Source organism: Danio rerio, chromosome 5 (assembly GCF_052040795.2).
Source record: "Danio rerio strain M-AB ecotype USA chromosome 5, GRCz13ab, whole genome shotgun sequence".
Lineage (NCBI taxonomy): Eukaryota > Metazoa > Chordata > Actinopteri > Cypriniformes > Danionidae > Danio > Danio rerio.
The window spans coordinates 25,763,109-25,780,603 of NC_141025.1; the positions used below are offsets into that span (position 1 = coordinate 25,763,109).

The 17,495-nt window shown below is 36.5% G+C and overlaps 1 protein-coding gene and 2 long non-coding RNA genes across 5 annotated transcripts in view; 1 reads left to right on the forward strand and 2 right to left on the reverse strand.

Moving 5' to 3' along the window:
• Window positions 1–1,573: 1,573 nt before the first annotated feature.
• The window catches only part of rasl10a (RAS-like, family 10, member A), a 31,024-nt gene continuing 15,102 nt past the window's right edge, over window positions 1,574–17,495 (reverse strand). The window contains exons 3-5 of one of the 3 annotated variants that reach the window (XM_087250859.1): window positions 9,496–9,620; window positions 2,376–4,200; window positions 1,574–1,979 (exon numbers count right to left, since the gene is read on the reverse strand). In XM_087250859.1, the coding sequence (XP_087106985.1) occupies window positions 3,930–4,200; window positions 9,496–9,620 (396 nt within the window). In that variant the 3' untranslated portion in view covers window positions 1,574–1,979; window positions 2,376–3,929. Of the gene's footprint in view, window positions 1,980–2,184; window positions 4,201–9,495; window positions 9,621–17,495 lie in introns of those variants that run through there. The other 2 variants (XM_087250858.1, NM_001128366.1) reach the window with 2 other exon arrangements.
• LOC147843966 (uncharacterized) lies at window positions 4,035–10,780 on the forward strand. The gene is made up of 2 exons (XR_015491195.1): window positions 4,035–4,241; window positions 8,379–10,780. It is a non-coding gene; the product is annotated as an uncharacterized LOC147843966 (long non-coding RNA).
• LOC147843967 (uncharacterized) lies at window positions 11,986–15,620 on the reverse strand. The gene is made up of 3 exons (XR_015491193.1): window positions 15,496–15,620; window positions 13,039–14,828; window positions 11,986–12,523 (listed from the first exon to the last, which is right to left on the reverse strand). It is a non-coding gene; the product is annotated as an uncharacterized LOC147843967 (long non-coding RNA).

Sequence of the window (17,495 nt, forward strand, 5' to 3'; positions counted from 1 at the left end):
GCTTAAACAATGCACACAGTTTGAGCCAAAACGAGCCATGATTAGTTCACCCTTCAAGTCTTCTGGTTTTTGAGTTGTTTGTTCATCATGTGACAGCATGTTAAGAGAGATGACTCAAACCCGAATACTCGAGAAATAAACGAATCAAATCGTTTTCCGGCTCTACATGCATATGATTGGCTTCTGTCTCTTAGGTGATGAATGAGCAGCTCAACATCGAAAGAAGCCTCGAAAAAGGAACTAATTTTCTGTTCAATGCACAATTGTGTGTATGCGCATATGAACGAATCACTCAATGAGTACTCATCGTTCTCGAGTCATACAAAGTATTCGTTCAAAATGAATGAATCGTTCAAGAACAACCCATCACTAATGAGATCAGGGGGTTTTGCATGCAGTTACTGGAACTCAGTCATGGGAATTATCTCAACAGCACAAAAAAATCCCAACAAAACATTTTCCTTCATTTTCCTCAAAACATTTGAGATGCATACGCTCGCTAAGAACTTTGAAGTAAACTGTCCAACAGTGACATCAAGTAGCATATTCATCTATAATAATCGATCAAGAACTTGTACTATGCTGTGATTGTGTCATGTTCTGTAATAATGGAATGCAGATGTATAAGTTACTTGTTTGAAACAACTAAAAACCTGTAGTGCTACATATCATTGAGGCTGAGAAAAGAACACAACATTGCAGGTAAATGAGTTAACATTAGCCTCATTATAAAAACATAGTGATATATATGTACATTTCTGGAGAGCGCCAAATATGTACCAGAAGCTACTTTTTTTTGCATTTTGCAGTTTTTGTTTTCGCAAATCCACCAGAGGCTGCTGTGTACGCTTTTTCAGATCTCAAGTTTCTCTCGCGAGTGCCATTCGTGCCTGCTGTTCTTCCTTAAATCCACCAGAAACCACTGCTGACTGACTGACTGTCAGTCCTTTCTTAAACCCAACCAATACTGTTTTCAAAAGCACTGATTGACCTGCCCACCCACTTCCCTAAACACAACTGACAGTTTAAAATGCAATCCAGAAAAAGAAAAGCCCTCGCTGGATTTTTACAACATTTTTCAGATTTTACCACATTCTCAATCTGTTATTTACATGTTTATTTTTTTTCTTTTGGGTTCTGTTTTTTTGTTACCCGCCTTCTGGAATTGTTCTTCGCCAGACTCGTACCTTGTTGTCTTGTTCAGGTCCTCTCTGCATCTCAAGTCCGCCATTGTACATGGTGAGCTAACTGAACAAACCAGTAACAGCAGGAAAGCCGTCCATTCATAGGTAAGCAGTCAGCTGGTAAATGTGAACAGAAATGGGTCATACCAGATCTTAGCGTTTATTTTAACGATGAGATGCAGCCATACGTAGTTCTGGCTACATAATTCACGCTCTCCAGAAACGTATATAGTGCTACGTTTTCAGAATTAGCCTGTGTTGCAACCCAGTGTGCTGACGTTTTATATCGCATGCAAAAATGCTCTGGTCTTTTTTTTTTTTTGCATCATTCTCCTCATCTCATATTTACTAACAAGTTGCTGTCAAGAAACATAAATAACTCCAGAGTCTTTCAGCATAAGTATTATGGAGGTGTTAGCCATCATATGACTTTATATGTAATTAAGGCCAGGCAGTAGAAGCTGTATGAGTAAAGCTCACTATTCTGACCTCATAAAGTGCACTATAGTGACAGATACTAGATACTAGAGTCTTTAGCATTCTTGTTAGCATGTCCCATGAAAAAACACTGATTTAAATGTTGCTCTGAGAAGTTTAAGTACAACCGAGAGGATTACAGTAGATTTACAGTGCTCAGCATTTATGAGTACACCCCTCACTAATCTCTCTTTTAAATTCATATTTTTAATAGGAAGCTATACAATATTTAATTTGTGCATATACATTATATTAGTCAGTACTGAAGCCAAATCTGGCAAGTGGTGCTCGCTGCAGAGCCATTTGAGGAGAGGTGAGCTCCAGAGAGGGGGAGCTTAAGCTTGAGCTCCACCTTTTTTGCACTTCTTCTACGAGTGATGTCACTGGGGGTAGGGTTAGGGGTGGGGTTGATGTACGCATTAAAACAGCTTACAGGAGGAGGAGCGACAGCTCATGCTCCCCCTCTCTGGAGCTCACCTCTCCTCAAATGGCTCTGCAGCGAGCACCCTCTCAAATCTGGTGCTCATCTAACAAAATAACTTAAGATATTGGTCCAAAAACTAGTACACCCAAATAAAAAAAAAAACTGGAAAAATCAAGAGCAGCAAAAAAATTGAAAAATTATTTGAAATTTTCTAGGTTGTAATTTGTTTTTGCAATATTTAGTTTTAAATTAATTGTATTATCATTCAATTTCTGAATATGTTTGGTGACTAAAATATTATTTTAATAAATATATCTGTTTTTTTAAATGCATCAAAATACATTGCCTATATTCACTGAGAAATATAGGGAGTACTCAGTTATGCTGAGCGCTGTAGCAACAAGTAGTGGTATGAATCAGAATTCCCATCACTTTCTAGAACATGGATATTTACAAAAATATTCTAGAAATATTGAATAAAATAAACACAATGTTTATAGGGATTAGTTAGAGGAAAAACAGAAGGGGAGACTATTTTAAACGGAGAATTTAAAATGACGTGGTACTGATGGATAAAAATAGAGTATGATGGAAAATGTACAGCTTATTCAAGCAAACTTAGAATAAATTTGGTAACACTTTACAGTAAGATTGTACTAGTTAATACATTTACTAACATATACAAACAATCAACAACACATTTATTACAGTATTTGTCCATGTTAATTAATTTATGTTAAGTCATAGTGCATTACTAATGTTAACAAGAATAAATTTGAATGTTCAGGCCTGTAACCAGGGGGGTTTCGGGTGGTTCAGAAGACGCACTGAGATCTACATTCTTATTATGTTTACATGTGTGTGAGTGAGGAAACTTGAATGAGCTGGCCAGTTTGTTATTTGCCTAATAAGTGACAATAGGGTACAGTTTTTAATTTAAAACCTTAACAAATTTCTATTTTCTGTCGAATGATATATGATGTATTCAATTTGTATTTAAAAAAATAAGTATTTTCATATTTCTTTAAATCTTTAGGAAATATTTTTGGTACATTAAAAAGTGTGGTTGTGATGACCAACCAACAAGCTAATTTGGCTAAAACTAGTGCTTAAAATGTCACTAAAATGCAGCATTTAAATCTCACAACTAAATAAAAAAATGAAGTGAAAAACTGCAAAAATATCAACTTTTTGAGAAAAAATAACCACCCTTTTAACAGGGTAGCTACAGGCCTGATGTTAATAACGCATTAGTAAATGTTGAACTATGTTAATTAGTAAATGCTGTACTATTGTTTATAATTAGTTCATGTTAGTAAATAAATCAACTAATCAAACCTTATTGTAAAGTGTGACCATAATTTCTTTTGATCTAAAGTTCCCTAAAGCGGAAGTTCCACCCACAGTTTAAAATGCAGTAGAAGTGTTCATTAAAAAAGTGTGTAAAAGCTGCTCCAAAGCAATCCTCAAAAACTGAAATGCACCCACAGCATCTGAATTTAAATCAACGCAAAAAGCAGAAACACAATCCAATCCATTCTAACTCTAACCATGAAAGACTTGGCAAGATGAAAAAAATCCTTATCTGCTTCCATCGGTCTGCTTTAAAGAAGAGAAAAATAAAATCAGTAGTACCTAAGGTAATCCCTCAGATATATGCATCAGTTACGGAGGCCCCGAGGTGGTAGTTTTCCAGCCATTTTGATTGACAGAATGTCCTCAAAGCTCCATCCTTGTGGTACAGCAAAGTTGACTTTTCACAACCAGTTTCGTTTCAGACAGTTAAATCTGAGAACACAAACTGGTCCTAAATAAGAATTCATTAATAAAAGGCTACATATCCATCACATGACAGTACAGCGATTCCTCTGCAGTGCGCCCTGGAGGCGGATGGAGGTGTGGTTTGGGCGCAGTCCTCGGGACACGGCTATTCCCAGGAGCTCTTTGAAGAGCAAGAGCACATGCCAATTGTATTTGGCAGAGCACTCGACGTAACCACACTTCCAGGTCTTCTTTACCAGTACAGACACGGCCCTGCGCTGGGTGAACCGTTGCCGCTGGAGGTCCCGCTTACTGCCTACCACCAAGATGGGCACTTCACTGCTGCTGCCCACTCTTATGGAAAAACACAGAAAGAGACAGGAAGGGGACAGTAGGTGAGGACAGCCATGTAAGAAATAGATAAAAAGGCACCTATTATTAGAGTTGGGCGATACAGCAAAAATATTATCACGATATGTTTCATATTATTCAGTATCGAAAATTATTGAGTTAAAAAAAAAATTAGGAATATTCTGAGTTTTTTTAATTTATTTAACCACTTTATTTTAATTTACCAACATTACTAAGCCAAATAGTTTTAATAGTAAAAAAACAAAAATATTTAAACAAAATATCTGATCTCTTTATGATAAAATAAACACAAGTGTTAAAGAGACTCCTAAACTTGATAAATAAAGTGTGTGCAATGGTAAAGTGTAAACGCTGAACAATCAAAGCAAACTTTAAGGTGTGAATAAGGTGTGTTGACTCTGTCAACAAAATAAATTATGATAATAATAATGAACCAGTATTCATATACATATTGCAACATTACAAATTGTCAAGTTGGATGACTATATTTCCCCTATGATAAAAATTATTTCAGATGGGGTGCTAGTGGCTGAGATGCACAATAAAAGAAACCCAAAAGCCACTCTGGCTATGGCAAGCCATTTTGACTTTTATTCATTTTCAGGATATATACTCTTGATATCAACAATTCAGCTCAAGTCAAAACGGCTGGCCATACTTTGATGACATACTGACATCATTATCATAAACAGTACTGAGTGAAAAGCAGCCCTTTTAACTTTGCTACTTTGCCAACGATCTGCATTTTTAGTTGCTCTTTTTAAAAAGAGGGCTGGGGAGCACAGTCTCCACTGAATTTAAAGCGACAGTCACCAAAATGCCCCAATTTGGATCAAAGCCTAAAATGGACAGTTTCAATACAAAAGCATTATTTATGGGGTATTTTGGGCACAAACTTAACATGCACACTCTAGGACAGTGGTTCCTAAAGTGGGGGACGCGGGGCAATGGCAGGGGGTTGGTTGGTGATTTTCAAAAGTTTAAATAATTTTATTAAACTATCATGATAATTACCATATTTTACACATAACCCACAGAAGATAAAAATATTAGTTAATAGTTATATTAAAAAACAACAACATGCAAATAAAAAGCCATCAACCTTTAATTTTTTTTATAGGATTGGTGTATTTACATTAAATTGAACACAGCAATAGCATCAGCTTCAGCAGACTGATTTTGCAGCACCATGTTAAACTTTCTGACACCTTTATGGCAATCAAATACATTACAAATAAATACAGGCCACGACTGAACATTGAAGATGATCTCCGTGTGGCCGTCTCCAAAATTAAATCAAGCCTAGACTTGTGCTGAAAACATTGTGCCCACTGGTCTCATTAGGTGAGGTTAACATTAAATTAAACAGATGAATACATGACCATATAAATTATAGCCTATGGTTGTTAGACTGTTGCACATTTTGTGTTGTCAATAAGCTCATGTTTATAGCGGCCTATTGTTGTGTGTGTGCAACATATGTATATTTATAACCACCTGAATGTGGGGGTCTCGAGTCACTGGCATTGTTATTTTGGGGCTTGCGGGCTGAAAAATTTGGAAACTTCTGCACCTAACCCTACCCCTCACAGTGATGTCACTAGCTCCATTGAGATCTCTGAGAGATACAATTTCAGCTTGCATTATAAAGGCTGCATCCAGAATTATTGCACTCTAGGGACATCAGACATGTTGTAAGAGGGGGTATAATAGATTTCCCTTATAAGTAATTAGTAAGTCAAACAAAAGAACCACGTGGGACTGGATCTGTTTCTTAAACGACATTTATGCTGGACATAATATTTGTTCATGTTTGAATGCTAATATATTCAGCAAACATGCACTGGCAAACACACACACACACACAAACACACGCACACACACACTAATTTGAAAGCCGCTTTGCTCCTTGACAGGCTTCATAAAAAAAAAAGCTCTGAGCTCATGATTTGTGATGGGGAATGCGTGATGTGTGTCCTTTCTCAGTGCTTAAATGCTCTTGAAGGTCACACACGAGACACACACACACACACACACACACACACACACACGGGTAATGAAGAATGAAAGCGTTTCATGTTCAGAAGGCTTCAAAGGCATTTTGTTCAATTGAAAAATGTGCAATAAATTTAATTGGCAGTTAAATGTGCACAAGGAGCTGAAAAGAAAGGTTCACTTTTATATTTAATTTGCTCAAAAAAAAAAGTCCATTGTGACATATGTAGAAAAAAAGGTAGAATCTACTGTATGTAGATATTAAATACATTTTTGGCCACTCAGAGCTCCTTTATATAATAACAAATTACGGAAGGGCTTCATGCGCAAACAGATTACATGGCATAAATATTTGAAACTCATTAAATGTAATTGCTGACCCAAGGCCATTCCATCTCATTCATTTTGACATTAAAAGGCACACTATTATTGCTACAGCTCCTACAGTGCAGACTCATTTCATTTCTGTGAAATACTGAGAATGTTTGCTATTATATGAGTGTGTTTCAGTACATTTCTAAAGACAGAAAGAAAAAGAAAGTGAGTGAGTAATATCAGCACAAAAGAGGTGAATAATCTGTCAGATAGACCAGTGGCATTGTGTTTCATAAGCCCACACCAATCCCTCATGCCTGTGTCTGGGCGCTTGTGTCATGTTTTACGCTGATTTATCCTCCTTTCATATTGTTTATCAGCGCTTTCTCAGTATGACTTCCCGTCTACCACCTCGCTATCTCTCAAACCTTTCAAGTCCATGTTTAGTCAGAGCACTGTTGTGAAATCTTCGTCTACCTCAGCGCTTTTTTAATAAAGCCTCTGTAGGTGTTTTGAGTCTACGTTCTGTTTTCTACCACATTATATATACGCATACAGTGGCGATCAAAATTTCTGCATGGTCTTATTTAAAGTCATACTAAAAGGAGAACAAGAGAAGTTTTTAAACACATTTCATGAGTATTCTGAAGCACAGCATGACTTAAATGTGATAACTGAGAAAGAACACTGACCGATTAGAGAACATTTGTATATTCATTACAATTATTTGTTTCAGTCTCTAAAGAGTAATAGTCACAGCAAGAGAAGTTGGATGTTCCAAATCTGTAATTTCTATAACATTGCATCTTTACAACTCGTTCAAGTCCCCCAGGCAGGATGTCCTCAAAAGGCAAATGCATGAGAGAACAATATAATGCTGAGAATCTCAGAAAATGCAGCTGGACTTGTCAGAGAACTTCCAAAGCTCGTCCAAAGTTCACTACAGTCATGAAAGCAAGATCAATTTATTTGGGTGTAATGAAAAACAATTTGTTCCTTGTAAAACTGGATGAAGAATGAACCCAAAGTGTGTTCAAAAAATGGTCACATGACAAAATTAATGTATGCATGTTCTTCCTGCATTCGTGTGGGTTTCCTCCGGGTGCTCTGGTTTCCCCCACTGGTACAGGTGAATTGGGTAGGCTAAATTATCTATAGTGTTTGAGTGTGTATATGAATGGATGTTTTCCAGAGATGGGTTGCGGCTGGAAGGGCATCCGCTGCTTAAAATCGTGCTGGTTCATCTGCTGTGGCGACCCCGGATTAATAAAGGGGCTAAGCCGAAAAGAAAATGAATGAATGGATGAATGACTGTTTATGAAAAGTTCCTTCCACATGCAGTTTCTTCGTCAGCCAATCATCTAGCAACTTACAAGCTGTTATTTGCAAGCAGCTTGTAATAAATGTAAAACAGAAACAGGTGTAAGTGTGTGGTGCATGAAAGGATTTGAGGTTCTTTTGGTGGCAGATTTGTAGTTCTTCAGTGATCTGTATGGACTAGATTACTGGTGATTGTGATACAGGCAAGACAATTGGCTCCGTCACACAGCAAGATTGGTAAAATCCTTGAAGCTAAAAACATTGTGATTATAAAATGGCCAGCCCAGAGTCCAGAGTTAAACCTGATTGAGGATCTTTGGAAATCTTTGGAGACAAAATTATAAATAAGAATCCCACTACAGTCAGAGAACTGTGGATGAAAAAAGCAAGATCAGTGCACATTGGGGGCAATTTTTGTTCGTGCTTATTTCTGAAATTTAATGCCTAAAGAAAGGGTGCCAATGTGAGTGTTTACATTAATGTAACGCCAGGCTTAAAATACCTATTAAAAAACACTTATGTTTTCACAGGACATGTTAAAACTGTTGCAGTACACAGGACTTGACTGCACTCATTGGGCTAAATGGACTAGGTAAGCACACATCCCTAACAATGAAGAAGATGCATTGAGGCAAGATGAAAGTGGAGCTGCTTGTAGCATTGGTTTCTGAACACTGAGCTAAGCTGTATGATAAAACACTGACTCTCTTCTTCTTTATCCTTATGTTCTGTGCCACAAATAATCATACAAATGGGCAGCACCACCTTGCGTACTGGTGTATTTCAGTTGTTCGTCAAACACTATCTTTTTTTGTGTGTTTTTTGTCTAAGGTCAAGAAGTGATTTTGCACAAGCTTTTATTTTGTTTAAGTGTCTTGGTTATAAAATTATAAATGCAAAACTTTAAAACAAAAAAAAGTACTTGTTATAGTCACAACTAAAATTTCTTTAAAGTATAATACATGTTATCATTTCTGGAAAAAATAATCTAGTAAAAACCTAGTAATCATAAATGCTTCTCTAATTTTGATCTCCACGGTATCTGCATGCATTCTCTACAGAATATATTTACTACATCTGAATATGATGATCATTAAAATGATTCACATTCTCTAATTAATGTCATTTCTACTCTAAGCACATGCAGCAAAAACCCTAGCAGCATCTGTAAAACAGAGATGTGAGTTTGTGGGTGGAGAAAAGGGGTTAAAGGTGGAGACTGCAGATGATTTTCTGTCATTTATTCAGTTCACATAAACTATGCAAATGCGTGATCCTGCACTCAGTATATGGGCACAAGACCTGCATATATAAAAGAGGTTTCACACTTGCATCTGTTATATTCCTATCAGCTGGAGTGAATGGTGACCGTGTTTATGCTCTGTAACTGTCACTCATCCATATTCTCAAATGTCACCTCATTATCTCAGCTTCAGCCGGGCAAACAAGGGCCAACTGTTATTAAAAACATCAAACGCAATCAGTGGCTTGTCACTGCAGCTGATACTATCACATTAATCAGTAATGATGTGCTTCATACTGCTGAACTGGAGAGGAAAAGCTTTGAATGACCATAGTCGGCTTCATATGATAACACTATAATCGTTCTCTATTATTCTTTGTGGTGGGTCAGTTAATTTTTTGTACCTGTTATCCACAATTTGCTGTCGGATCATCTTGACATACTCGAAGCTCTCCACACAGCAGATGTCATAGACCAGAATGTATGCGTTTGCGCTGCGAACTCCTCTACACCGCGAGTCCAGCCACTCCTAACAGAAACAAACAGATAAACACTGACACTTCAGATCATGATTGGTTAACTGCTTAATAGAGAAGATAAATATGTGCTTATTTGTGATGATACGAGGCCACTGTACTACAAATTTATAAAATAACAAACTTTTTGGTTGCAGATAAGTTGCATGGAATTAACTTAAAAATTAACTTAAACGTTAAAAATATACAAAGATTCTTTATACTGTATGTCATATAGTTGTTTGCAAATATGACCACAATAAAATGTTTACACCTAAAACATTTACCTGCTTCTTTCAATATAGTTCACAATCAATATCAAACAAAATCCCATTGAATTTCTCTTTGTTAAAGAGGTGGTCCACAGTGTATTTTTAAGGCTTGGTTGTGTTTATAAAATCAATGCAAAGGACATGATGCAAAGGACAAAAATCTTAACGAATAAAAATACAGTTTGTGGCTCACAATCTACAGCTTTGCCGGTTGGAGGAGCTTTTAGCCGAATACAGCACTGAACAGGGAGAGATTTTGGAAGCTGCCCGTTGTCAAATGCTAGCTATATCTTTTTTATAATTCTCTGGAACATAATTCAATAAATTCTGTAAGCATTTCTGTCTTTGTGTCCTGTTCTTTGGAAGCCCAAATACAGAAACAAAAGAAGCTCAAATAGCAGCACTTGGACAGCATTTTAACTTTCTCTGCTACAACATTACAGCGCCTCTGGCCACGCCCATTCGCTGTGCGGGGTGTATACGCATAACCTGAAGCGTTTGTGATCTCACTAGCCTGGATGAATTTATTTATATTCCTCAAACTTTGTTCGCTGTGGGCTTTGCTAAGCTAACTCTGTTAAAGTCAGTGTCTCCCTTTGCATTGAACTTTAAGCTTTTACATTTAGAAATGTTGTTTTTGTTTACACAGCTACTTTACACATCCACTAAAGTTTAAAATATGATATAACAGTGGACCACCCTTTTAAACATCAGATAATATATAAAACAGAAAAAAGTATTGCATTTATAAAATATAAACAAAGCAATAAATAAAATAAAGTAAATGCCAAGGATGGAAAGAAAGAAAGAAAGAAAGAAAGAAAGAAAGAAAGAAAGAAAGAAAGAAAGAAAGAAAGAAAGAAAGAAAGAAAGAAAGAAAGAAAGAAAGAAAAATGAAACATTCATTAATTAATCTAGTTTTTCTGTTGGTACTTACAAAGAAGGCTCATACAATTTAAGGCTTTTAATTGATTGAAAAGCATAAAAAAGTTAACTCGAATTACTTCCTTCAATAAATCGTTTCATTCCTACTTTAAAAAGGTACAATTAAAAACACAAATCACACTTTAATTAAGCAAAATCAAAATGATATGTCATGGAAACGATCCTAACCCAAGAGTAAAACAAGAGTACAAAACAACTGTAATTAATATATTCATTCATTGTTACCACTAATTTAATAAAATCTGATTAATGAGATCAGTCCTCTTGATAAGGTTCACAGAACAGAATGTGAAAAAAGCAGGAACAAAACATAAAAAAAAAGAAATTAGCACAATTAAATCCATTTCTTTGATCCACAGTTTGCTTTGTTGCTTTGTAATGCCATCTCTCTACTTCAAGGTATTTGCACAATGTGTCATTTACATGCAAGTATGTTATAGTGGCTAATCTCAACAGTTCAATAGAGTGCAGGAGAAATAAGCTTGCAGCCAATGAATAGTAATGATTTTGTGAATTACATGAGAGTGCTGAATAGAGGACAGCTGAAAGGGGCAGTGAGCACATTTCTCCAGCATTGACACACTGACCTCATCTCCTCTGCTCCTCTCAGACGAGCTCTCGTGATGTCAACTGAATATCAATTCCCATATTCATTTACACCGTCAAGTGTTGTACCATTTGTCATGTCAAACCATTTCTATTAATTGGTCAATGATATATCTGTTCTGCAGTTTAGAATCTACTTAATGCATATATACAAATGAGCAGAAAACAGACTAAAGGTCTCGATCCCAGAAAGAAGAAAAGAATGACAAAATATATTTAAAGAATGTTGATCATTGACTTCCATAGTATTTTTTTCCATATACCGTAGATTTAACAGATAATTCATATTCTAAATATATAATAATAATATCTATGATAATTAATATAATTAAAGATGAGTGGTGCAGTGGGTAGCACGATCGCCTCACAGCTAAAAGATCAGTGGTTCGAGCCTCGGGTCAGTTGGCATTTATGTGTGGAGTTTTCATGTTCTCCCCATGTTGACATCAGAGTACTCTGGTTTCCCCCACAATCCAAAGGCATGCACTACAGGTAAATTGAGTAAGCTAAATTGACAGTGTATGGGCTCTATTTTGACAATCCAGGTGCAAGCGATAAATCAATCAAACAAACAAACAAACAAACAGAAATTCAGATCTATAAACAACAAGCCTTTAAACTTTTCTTCAAATATTTTCTTTCTATTTTTGTCTTGATTTATATTTATCCCCATTCTAGTTTTATAGTATCATTCCAGATCAATCAGAAGTAAATGAATGATTTGTAGTCTGCGCTGAAATTCTGCTCTCAGGAATGAAAGCTCCTGTCGATTAAGGTCTAAACAACAAATTGCACTTTGATTGACTTATTACAAATATGACAAGTGGTATGGCAATGTGACAAGTGGCATCTTTTCTGAGAGCACCTTAACCCTGGTGAAAAAAAAAACAGACTTCACCACACACCAACCCAAAATACAATCAGTTCTGAGCGTGCCTCACACAGGTGAGTAGGTTTAACAAACAATCTGTAGAAAACGGACTCATTCATCTCACTGACACATTAACCGACACAAACACTGCATTTATGAAGTGTGCTTCGCACAGTGAGTGGGCTTGACAAACCACCTGTAGAAGCAATTTCTCTCTCTCTCTCTGTCACATCCGTCTGTGACCACCTGAGGGCGCTGTAGCGCTCTAGGACTTTGTAGGCGCTACAGTGCTCCAGGAAAAAACTACATTTTCATACATGCCCCGCGCACACACCGGAACACCTACACTGACCTGCCATCACATCTGTTTTGTGTTACCGTTGATTATCTGGACTATATATTCTACCATTCCATCTATGTTTGTCATCGCGTCGTTTGTCTTCCTTGTTCAAGTTTCCAGTAAGTCTTAGATTTCCAAGTTTGTATTTCTGATCCTGTTCTCGTATGTTTGCATTAGTCTAGTTCGTGTGTCATTTGTCTAATCTGTTTTCTAATTAGGTTTAGTTGTTTGAGTTTGTTTTTCCTGAGCCTCGTCTCTGATTTAGTTTCTGGTTTTGTTGTTTATTTGTTACTTTGTATTATCACCTTGTTGGCTGCACTGTAAATAAATAATCTGCACTTGGATCCGCACCTTTCTGTTTTTTGTTTATTGTTTTTGATCACGCTAAAACGTGACACTCTCTCTCTAAAAAAAAAAACTCTAGCACTGTTACTCTAGCATTAAATTCTCTGAACATCTTGTTTTGTGTTCAATAGAAAAAGAAAATCATACAGGTTTAGAAACACTAGAGTTTGAGTAAATGATGAGGAAATTTTCATGTTGGGGTGAATTATCTCTTTAACAACACTAACACTATACGAGCACATCCTCATAAAACAAACTCTAAATCAGAGATGCCCGAACTAGGGCCAATGGGCTAAAGCTGACCCATGGATAACATTTGATTTGGCCCTCCATCCCATCTGAGAAAAAAGAGAGAATGATGAGGATGGATTAGAATTGTCATTTTAAATTTAATGTAACTTTTTGTTTGTTTGTTTTATTGTTATGCTACAAAAAAGTTAATATAAATTAATAAATTTCTATTTAAATGGTGTGAATTATTCAGACTTAGTTTACAATATACATACTGTCACCTGACAGATAGGGGACTTTGACAAACAAATCAAGGGAAAGGCTCACCTGTGTTTAAAATGTGATTGTTTATGGTTTTATTGCAATAGTTATAATGACAAAAGTTATATTGCATTATTTAATACAATTCAAAGTGATGTTTTTTATTTATTTATTTTTTTTATATCAGGTAATGAAGTAGGATATTACACATGGCAACTGTAATGTAAAATAGTTTAGTATATTTATCTCCGGCCCATGGCTATATGATATTTGAATTTTGGCCCTTCATAAGAAATAGTTTGGGCACCCCTGCACTAAATAATTAGTGATCACACTAGATAGAGCTTGCATGTGTTGAAATTCCAGCAGATCCTGTTTAATTACCATATCGATCTGCATTTGTGTGTATCTTGGGGTCAGATAGAAGAAAAATCGAGTGAGTGGGGGAAGTCAAATTGAAGCCATTCGTCACAAGCTGATCTTGCTTGTAAAGAAAATCGATGTCAAGTGTAGCAAAGACTGTGGTTCCGCATTCATCTGAACAGGGGAATAATTACCTTCGTCCTCTAGCGACGTTAGAAAAACAGACTCCTGCTAATATTTCACACACAGATTCCGATGCAGCGCTGAGATTCACACTCGCACATTAATCTAATAATGAAAGCAATCAGGCTTGTAGATAAACACACCGCAATATTGTGGATCGCTATTGTATACAAACAGACAAGGGAGGAAGGGAAATTTAAAGAGACACTTCACCCCAAAAATTAACTTTTTTCAAGCCCTTCAAACGAACTTTCACTCATTTTTCCAAAACCACTTTTCAACGTCCTTGAACGATCATTTTTAGCATTCAAGACACAATCTTCCAGCTTCTGACGGATCTATAAATCCCCCCAAAAAGGAAGAGAGTTCATATGTGCGCATTTGGGTTTAAAACGGTCCTTAAGAAGTCTCCTTTTTTCCAGTCTCTTTTTGCTTCATTCTTCTTTTTCAATTTTCTGCACCTCAGAAGCAGAAAGCCTGACCCTTAATCTCCACTGGGAAATCTGACGCTTCTCAGACCTTATTAAGCCCAAAACTCAGCACTGGATGAGGTTCTGTGTGGTTCTAGCTCAGTAATCATTCATTGGTAGACAAAGCAATTATCTGCTGTAGTTTTGAGCATTTACTGTGGAAATGTTGCACGTGAGCCTCAAAGCTTCCGGTCTTTTCTGCTGAGCCCTGTTCTTACATAAACGCTTCCCTCAATGTGCCTGTGAGATGTTTCAGATGCTCTGCCATCCCTGTGAAAGCTAAAAATAGAAGCTTGTCTCTCTCTCCTCTTGTCAAACCGCAGTACTGTTCCTCCCTGTGATTGTGAGTAAGAGGAAGAACATATTAAAGTTAACTTTCATCGCAATTCAACAGTTTTGTCTGGGTGAGGAAAGTGTGCACATTAAGGAAACGAACTTTGAGAGGCGTTCAGATATTTCGGCATGGGCAACTGTGCTGCTGAAAGCTACAGGCGAGTTCACCAAAGAAATGCAATCTGAATCATGAATGTGTTTCATGATGTTGTGAATGAACAGCTCAGGCTGTTAGACTGCAATAGCAGGATAGGAACTAATTAAGGGTTTTAAGAATATAATTAAAATTTAATTAGTGATTAATAATGTTTCTGACTTGTATATTTAGCACATTTTAACAGATCTTCTAACCCTAACCAACAAAGTAAAGCTTTCTAAATAAATAAACAAACAAATAAATAAATATGTAATAAATCAATAATAATAATAATAATAAGCAGTAATAATTCCTTTGATTTATACAGCTCTTTTCAGTACACTATACTGCTCACTGATCCGGCACCTGATTTTACCGATCCCCCTCCTCAACCGCCCTCCTCCCCTGTCCGCTGTTCACTTTCATTTTCTTCTGCGACTCCACAACCCTCTTCACTTTCGTCCGCGACAACCCCCACCTCACTTTTGTGCGCGACACCTCTCCATACTCGGGTAACATGCCGGATCCGTTACCCCTATCTGTTCCGACAGCAGGTAGACCACCTTCTCTGGCCTCACTAACACAATTTCCAGCAGCAACCTACTGTAGCTTTCCCATGTGGTCTCTCATTCAAGACAGTTCTCGCTGCAGCTCCACTGCGTAAGCCTACATCTCCCCCTACCCTAAACCCAACGGTCAAAGTAGTATGTGCGTTATCTTAGTGAATGGTACAAGGTCCACTACTTATTGGACCTGGTCCAGTACGTCATCGTGATCACAGACTGCAGCAAGGACATCTTGTCCCATCCAGGTACTGACCAGGCGCAGACCTACTTAGCTTTAATAGGCGACCATGTGAGAGTTCCAGAGAGCTACAGTTGAAGTCAGAATTATTAGCCCCCCTGTTTATTTTTTTTCCCCCTATTTCAGTTTAGCGTAGAGAAGATTATTTTCAGCACATTTGTAAACATAATAGTTTTAATAACTCATTTCTAATAACTGATTTATTTTATCTTTGCCATGATGACAGTAAATAATATTTGACTAGATATTTATCAAGATGCTTCTATACAGCTTGAAATGGCATTAAAGGCTTAACTAGGTTAATTAGGTTAACTAGGAAGGTTAGAGTAATTAGGCAAGTTATTGTATAATGATGTTTGTTCTGTAGATTATGGAAAAAATATAGCTTAAAGGGGCTAATATTTTCTACCTTAAAATGGTGTTTAAAAAATTAAAAACTGCTTTTATTCTAGCCAAAATAAAACAAATAAGACTTTCTCCAGAAGAGAAAATATTATCAGACATACTGTTAAAATTTTATTGCTCTGTTAAACATCATTTGGAAAATATTTTGAAAAGGAACAAAATATAATTCAGATTTCAACTGTATCTGCTGGCAATGAAGAATTCCACTATAAGTGCACTACATATAGTGCACCACTTTAACTGCACTACATTAAGGCCACTTGAAATAATCAATACAATCTGAGTCAAAGACGAAATATCTAACTCAATAAAATGCAATACATGATCCATTCATTTTCCACCTAACACTGAAGAATCTTTCTCTCAATGCCCCCTGTTTATTCATGACTAAACACAAACCAAAGTCATAATTTAGCACAGCATTCATTCATCTACGTGACGGTCTGTTTATACAGTGCCAAATGGGAATGTGGAAATAATCCAGAAAAGCACTAAGACAAATAACGGCATGTCTCATTTAAATCATTACATGCCAGGGAACTAAACTGTTTGTTCATTACGCAACATCTTTATCCCACGGCTCAGTCCCTGATAATTGATGGTGTAATTACTGAATTACATTTCTTAATTCTATGCTGAGGTGTGTACAGACGGATATGTTGTACGGTTTTCTTTTTTATGTCTTCCTGACACTGTGACGTATGACTACTACGCATCCTAAAATAGAGATTACACCTTTCGGGCATGAAGATAATAAGAATATCCATCCTTGAAACGGAACTGCATTTGTTTTAAAGGAGACTGTAAGAGTCTTAAGATTGTATTATTGTGATATTTTGTCATGTTTTATGTTACAGATTTTGAAAGAGGATCTAAAAAGCTGTGAAAACTATGTGTGAGTAGTTTCATCTACATTCATCTAAATTAAATTATCCAGGAACTCTTATTAGGTCATTTTTTTCCACAAAAGCAAATACATAATCTCTAAACAAGCTGTTCACTGAAACCATTAGACAGCAAAGATAGAAATAATGCTTAAGGAACTTTGGCATAAACACTACTAAACAAGGTGTGTTTCTATGTAAAGTGTTTTGGAAAGACAAAAAACAAAGAAAGAACAAACAAAGTGCTGGAGAGAAGTTTTGATATTTTCAAATGAGTGTAGAAAATCTTCTAGTATGCTAACTAACCACTGTTAATATTACTGGAGAAAACACTACTAGCTGAAAAGATCCGATGCATGAGATCATGAAAAAACTCCCTTTCCTAATGCAGACTACTAAACAAGCATCTTGGTTAAGATCCTAAATGTCAGTGAAAATCT